A 7,765-nucleotide genomic window follows, 5' to 3' on the forward strand; every position below is an offset into this window, starting at 1 on the left:
TTACGGTCAAAGATAAACTTGTTTGAATCTGAAAATCCGAAAAGTACAACGTAAAATGAGACGGAGGGAGTATTAATGAAAATAGTCTTTGCCTATTTTATCCTTATTTATTTACTGTCTTAAGATGTAAGTAATTAATCTCTCTTCATTGAATATTTTCTCTGTTTATGTGTTGTTGTTTATAATCTTAAAGAACAATTACTATCAATAATAAAATAGGAAAAAATGATTAATTTTGTTTTGGACTTCTAAAATAACGAATAATTTATGATGATATTTTTAAAAATCGCGACAGATAATTTAAAACGGACGGAGTTTGAGTTTTTCTCCATCACTTAGTACTTTTAGAGTGTAAAGTAATAATCTTTGATCATTCCTTTCATCCAACGCTATAGTTCCTCCGGGAAAATTTGTTTCATAACAATGACATATTTATCAATTCTCTTTAATAATTATTCCAAGTTTAATTTCATATCAAGTAGTTAAACTTTCAAAGTAAATCCAAGAGTTATCAATAAATAATACTATGATAATCAATGCTTTGACAAAGAGTGAAAAACAGTAATCAAGTACTTAAGCAATGACGTTTGATAATGAAATATATTAACAGAATAAACAAATTTTATAAAATATTTTTTTTCGTATCGGTCTTTGTATATTAATAAATATACACAATGCAAATCATACCAGAAAAACAGTTATTAATAATAGAGATAGATTTAATTTATAACAAATTACTAAAATATTATTATTTTAAATTAAAACTTTATGACGATAAAAACTTAAAAATTTATCACGTGATAAGTTAGTTTAATCCCATTAACTTTCATGTTTGAAAATAGAGTCAATAATTAAAAGTCATTCACTTTATAATTATAATAATAACGCACTAAAGTAGTTTTTGAATCTTTTGGAATAATGAGATTATCAAACAATGTTCATGTCTCCAATAAAGTAAAAACAAACGGGAAGTGAAATATTTTAAGGAGATATACAACCTATTTTTTAGGATCCATTTTTAGAAATAAGATTCTTTAACTCATTTCTAAATTATAAAACCTATTTGACCCATTTCTATTTGGTCTTTCATAAAACAAATTATCCGTCAAATTATTTCCTTCTATCCTTATTTTTCTCTTATTATTAACTATAACTATATTTCAATGCATTTATCAAAACATTGAATTTATTATATTTAAAAAGTAATATAGTTAAATTGTTGAAAAGAGTGCCAAGTTAATATTGGAAATGGAAGGAGAAAATACTTGTCATATTTTTTTTCGAGGGTCAAAATATATGAACATTGATCAACTAGTTAAGATATATTTTTTTATAATATTGGTATGAGAACATTGCGGCTAATATCACTTTACATTTAATTTTTGAATATTTAATTATAATTTTAAAATATAGAATGAATTATCTAATTCAATTTAACTTAAAATTTTAGTCAAATTAACATTCGAGAAGAGCTGACGATTAATATGAAACTGATGAAATATCCTTTAGTTAATAATTACATGCGTACAAAAAGAAAAACATAAAATAAGTATAGACGAGAAGGAATATTACTGTATTAAGTATCACTGGAAAATGCTAACTCTCATTTAGTTAATGAAGTTAAAGACTTTTTCTTACAGGATTTTAACATTGAAAGAAAAAGCAATCAATCAAAAACACCACTCTTTATATAAATTGAGCTTCCTCCGTTCTATATTAATTGATCATTATATTAAAAATAGTTATTACATATTAATTATCCATCTTACTAAATCAAGAAAGCATTAAGTAAACTTTTTAAAAATATTTTACATTTGTTTGTAAAATTATAAGCACCGTGTAAAAAATGAAAAGTAATCAACAATTAATATGGGACGGAGGAGTAACACATTGACTTGCTTATTAATCACTCATCCACAACACATGATTAAATGCCTTTCTGACTCATGGCATCTTCTCTCATTCAATGTGATTTACTCACTTATACATCAGTATAGTCTTAGGGGTAAAACTTATATGCAAAAGGAATGACTATATTAGAGCTCACCAAATAGTTTAAGCTTCGTAAAATAATTTTTATACTATCAAATCACACTGTGCTAAAAAAATATTAATTTTAAATATGTTATGTCAAATTAAAGTATAATAGTGTACAAACTTTTGATCATCGATGTATATAAGTTAAATTGTGTGCGTTTAAGTACCCTAGCTTTACCGACAAGATTTAAGAAAATTAACGAAGGTTCAGAAAGTCAAAAACAACACCTAATTGCTCGGTGCATTTTTCATTATGTGGTGAAGATAGAACTACTAATTATTAATGGATTGCGATAGATCCATGATGTGACTTCATCAATCATGCATCATTTATCTATGTTGAGGTCCATGGAAATGAAAGAGTTTCACGCAACCATATCCGTAGCTTATAAGGGTGAAAAAACTGTTTTCGATAGACTTTCAGAAGAAAAATTACTAGACAACAAAAGGGGAACATTGATGAACAACGAGAATTCATATAACTGACCTCAATTTAAATATTTGTAACTGAGGAATATAGAAGTCAGGTTTACACAAAAAATGAACCCAAAATACAAACAATTGAAGCAACTCTTAAAAGAGTACTGGGGGAGGGTTCATTATTTACCTAGCTACTTAATACATATGCAAGTTTCAAAGTTACATGGAATATACACTTTATGTTCTTGCAAATATCAGAGTTTAGATCTGCTCTGGCTAAATATAAAGTACTTAAATAAAACCTATGGAGTACTCCAAATCCTAACAACTAGTAACAACTAATTAAAATACCCAAAAGACCAATTACCTGAAACTGTGCTATGTTGTTTTGAAGAAATATTTACTACTCCCTACGTTTCAATTTATCCGTCTTACTTATTTTTTCTTTAACTTCATGCCTAGTTAAATTAAGGCAGATAAATTGAAACGGAGGAAGTACTAGTAAACTATCTTTCTTTCTTTGTTTTCTTCAAAACAAATCAGTAGTTTCAGCTAAGGTCATTCCCATTCCCATTCCAATTCCCATTAACTGATCTTCTTGTTCAGCTTGTGCATTAGCATCATCAAGCAACCACTTCTCCAGCATAGTTAAAGGCACTTGTTGTGTCTCCATATTTTGCTTACTCTCCACTTGAAAATTCCCATTTTCTGGCTTGAAATCAGGCAAATTTGGCTTGCTTTCAACTTGAAAAATCCCAGCATTATTATTATTATTATTATGATTCTCAGGTGTACTGAAATTACCACCCTCATCGACCGATACGGATTGCGAAACATCCGAATTATTAGATGAATTAAAGCTAAAGAGAGAATCCAAACCTTGTCCAGGAGTAACATTTACCGTCCCTTCACTAGGGCTAGAACTTGAAACCGCACCGATTGATAAATTGTTGTTCAAGGATGACATTTGTGTAATTTTTGAGCTACTTGACGAGGTCGATTTGGGTGAATTTTTCATCCAATTTTGAAGCAACTTAGCAATGTTTTCAGCACTTGAAGCATAGGTAGTAGTAGATGTTTGAACTGATGATGGTTGTTGTTCCTGATCATGAGGAGGGGGATTATTATTGTTGTTATTTGGAGTAGTATCGAGTGATAAAGCATCACAAAGAGCTTGTTTAGCAGTGTGAATGTCTGTTTGAAGCCTCCTTTCCCATTGTCCTTTTGAGATTTTTGATTGAGATGATGCTGAAGTTCCATCTTGATGATCATGATTATCATCATGACCTTCAACCTTCTTATTGTTATTAAGCTTCTTTTTCAAATGAGTGTTCCAGTAATTCTTGATATCGTTGTCTGTTCTCTGCGGAAGGTATGAAGCTATGGCTGCCCATCTACACCCAAAAAAAAAAACATAAATCTTAGTTTCAATATAAGAATTTAAGATCTTACCCCAAGAACAACCAAATTAAATATAAACACCGCCTAAAATAGAAATCAGTGAGGAACAAATTTTGTAACTAAACAATAAATCACATTAATGATTCTATTTAGCAATGAGTTATTAAAAATAAATAAAAAAAATATTAGCAATGAGCAATTTAACAACGGATCAACGATGACAACAAAATTCATAACTAATTTCAATTTTTCATGTTAGAAAGAAAAGTTCCGATTTAGTTTGATCGGAGAAAAGAGTAGTGGAAACTGAATAAACACGTGTGACACTTCCATCAATATTTTTGTGTCAATTCCCCTTTTGTGCCTAAAAAAATGAGATTTTTGCCGAATTCGAGTTTGCTTCACTAATAAGTATTAAACTAATAAAATTTTTTGGATCTAGCCCTAAAAAAAAAAAAAAAACTATTTTTAAGGTTTATTTTTTTTTAGTACCGATTGCCAAGAAGAGCTTGAAGGTGGATGATCATTTTTTCTTCATGTTCAGTGAAGTTCCCACGTTTGATCCCCGGCCTGAGATAATTAGTCCATCGGAGTCTACAACTTTTGCTGCATCTTAGCAAACCTGAAAAAAAATGATCAAATTAATTGATTATTCAAGAAGATATGTTATGGAGCTGCAAAAAAATTAATTACACATATTTAATGTTTCCAACCTACCCAAAAGAAAAGCAAAAAAAAAAGTACCAGTATTAGTTGGAATATTTCTCCAGTTTCCAGGACCATGTTCTTGAATGTATGAAACCAAAATGATATCTTCTTCTGGTGTCCATGGTCCTTTTTTCACCCCAGTTTTTTCACAACAAGGTGGCCTTCCCATTTCCAAAATCAAACAAACAAATCTTCTTTGATTTAATTCAACAAAAAAAAAGGACTTTGATTTTCTTGAATTGTTTTTTTTTTTCTCTAGCTATGTTTATAGGACATAAGTGAAACAACTTGTATGAAGAAATATTTAAGACAAGGGTCTAAACAAGAGAGGGGTCCTTGTCTATATATATAATAAAAAATGTGTTGTTACACTAGCTGATGAAGAGAAGGGTAAAATTGGCTAAACTTTAAATAGTCAAAACTGGACAGCACTTAGCATTTACTCTTTCGCTTGTGAAAAAAAAAGAAGAAAAAAAGTCAAGCTGTTTATTTATCTTTTTCTTATTCACTAACCCACGTGGCAATCATCCTAATTGACGATATTTATGACGCATTATTTAACAAATTTAAATGAAGTTCATTTTTGTTACAAATATTTATCTTGTATGTACTCTATATTGGTTCATTTTTACTTCTCCATTTTATATTTTTACACTTAAGAAATAATAATTGATATAAATATATTCATATTTATTTACAATATAATCTTAGATTTAGGAAATAATTTGAGGGATAAGTAATTAATAGTGATAGTAAAATATGAAAACGAATATATTTTTCTTTTGATATGTTAGAAATGACAAGTAAAAATTGAAAATGTATTTTTATTATAATAGACAAGTAAAAGTGGAAAAGGATGAAGCATATTGCAGTGCATACCAAGTGAATTTTTTCCCATACAATTAATGGATTGTAAGAACATTAATAATGTAAAATTTCATTTATATTGTTAGTGAAGTTAAAATCAGACAAATAAATTAAAACGAATTGAGATGGATATAAAAGAAGTGTTCAATTATAATTTTGACATATCTATATATCAATAGAAATTAAGAGTCACGTGGTGTTTAAAGTCTAAAAAGAGAAAAAACGAAACAAGATAAAAAGTATTCACGGTTATTGTTTAGTAATTTCAACGTGATTAGGACAATACATGCATATTAAATTGGACCAGAAAAATGTTAAAGCGATGATTATTTTGGCAGCCAATTAGGATATTCATGTACTCTTCTTAGTTGTTACATAAAAATGTCACTTCAATTAAAAAAAGGACCACTTAAGATCATTGGCAAATTTAATTATCAACTTTGTTAGATTAGGTTAATATAATTTAAGATGACTTTGAATAGTAGTGACTTCATTAGTCATCCTTCAATAATAAATAAACCTAAATCGTCCTATTATTATTGATCGGACTTGCAATTAACTATTAATCAACTTTTTTTTGCTTATATAAATCAGGAAAGATACCTGAAGTCTAACTTGTACCTCAGAATTAATCCTTGACAATGTGAGGATGAGTTGTATAAACATTTAATTTCTAGCTACATTTGCTTCTTGTAATAATTTCTAGGTCCATTATTTAAAAAAAAAAAATAGACACTTCGATTAATGGTAAGATTAGCACTTGACCTATGCAAATTCAATCAATTTAAAATGTGGGCTAATTTATGTAAAGTATGTATTTCAAATTGATTCATCAGAAATCTTATCAAAACATTTACATATTTCTTTTATTTTGTTTGATATGTTATATATATATAGCTATAGTAAATTGAAGAAGGAAAAAAAAAATTTGTTAGTTTTGTTTGGTAATTAAGAAATGGAACAAAAAAAATAAAACTATTAAGAATTGAATGATTGAATTATGATATATGGTTTAGCATATCTTAATCTATTCAGCTCATCTCAACCCAACTAATTTTGTAAAATTGGGCTAGAACATTTACGGAAGGAAAAATTAGCTTAAATAGCAAAATTGTAGTTGCTATATGTATATATAATTAGTGCATTATATAAAAAAAAATTATCAAGCGGTTAAATATGTAACTTCCTCATTATTAAATCACTAGCTACTAGGAAAAAAAGATTTTCATAGATATTGGAGATCAATGAGTAATTTGTGCTATAGAAATGATTTTTCTATTCATATTCAACTGAATCAATTCATTGGAAAAATACATAATGAAAAAGAGATTCTCACTAAAATAGTGGGAAACTTTCTAATTTTTCATATGAAAACATATATTCGAACATTGATCGAAATTGTTGTAACAATCCAAAATTTTGGGCAGAACCTTTTACCCTCCTGCATTATTTAATAGTGTATTTTAAAGGTATATATGTGTCCACGTGGACATCATAAATATTGCATCATTATAAATAGTAACTTGTCCACGTGTGCACATATATACCTTAAAAATACACAATCAAAAAGTGCAGAAGGGTAAAAGGTCATGCCCAAAGTTTGGGATTGTTATAGCAATTTCTGTCAAAGTTCGAATATATTTCAAACCCTTTTCCACCGATTCAATCAAAATATATGTGATAATACATTTTTCAGTAGATAAATAGTGATCTTTAGTAGTGAATCAACAGATTCATTTTAATCTGTCTAAATTCAGTCCAAACCGATCATTTAAACTATCCGTGAGTTGATTTCCTTCTCTAAATATAAATATATTGAGTAGGCATGGCGCAAGCAACCTCTTGCAAAATATGTTAGTGAATAGTCCTATAATCACTTATACAAATAACAAAAATGTTGGTGAATCGGTGCAAGCAACCTCTTCTCCATAACCCTTGGCAAGGTAGTTGGGGAGAAGAGGGAAAGACAAAAATGGTTTTAATTTACAAAAAATGGATAAGTTTTATAAATGAAGAGGAAAAGAAAAAGTCAAAGAAGAAAATTGTTTAGCAAAAATTGAATATGTTAAAGTATAAGACAAATTTAAACAGCTAAAAGTCTACTAATAATCCCTTTTTGTTCTGATATTTGATGTGTGAATAAGTGAAAGAGTAGTGAAGAGTTGGACTTGCTGCGGTGGGTGACATTTGACCCGGACCTGCTATGTTGCATACTTTTCATGTCATGGGTCAAAATTTAGTATATAGTATTTTCTTTTTCTTCTCCTTTATGAGATAAAATAGACACATAGTATAACATAGATCGATAATTTTTATTGAAAGAGAAACTAAT

General features: G+C 28.5%; 1 protein-coding gene across 1 annotated transcript; it reads right to left on the reverse strand.

Moving 5' to 3' along the window:
- Nucleotides 1-2,507: 2,507 nt before the first annotated feature.
- Nucleotides 2,508-4,915, reverse strand: LOC102603087 (myb-related protein 306-like). The gene is made up of 3 exons (XM_006354767.2): nucleotides 4,603-4,915; nucleotides 4,351-4,480; nucleotides 2,508-3,851 (listed from the first exon to the last, which is right to left on the reverse strand). Exons 1-3 carry the CDS (start codon nucleotides 4,733-4,735, stop codon nucleotides 2,987-2,989), a joined length of 1,128 nt encoding a protein of 375 aa, XP_006354829.1. The 5' UTR covers nucleotides 4,736-4,915; the 3' UTR covers nucleotides 2,508-2,986.
- Between the last annotated feature and the right edge of the window lie 2,850 nt (nucleotides 4,916-7,765).

Source organism: Solanum tuberosum, unplaced genomic scaffold (assembly GCF_000226075.1).
Source record: "Solanum tuberosum cultivar DM 1-3 516 R44 unplaced genomic scaffold, SolTub_3.0 scf00180, whole genome shotgun sequence".
In the NCBI taxonomy this organism is placed as follows: Eukaryota; Viridiplantae; Streptophyta; class Magnoliopsida; order Solanales; family Solanaceae; genus Solanum; species Solanum tuberosum.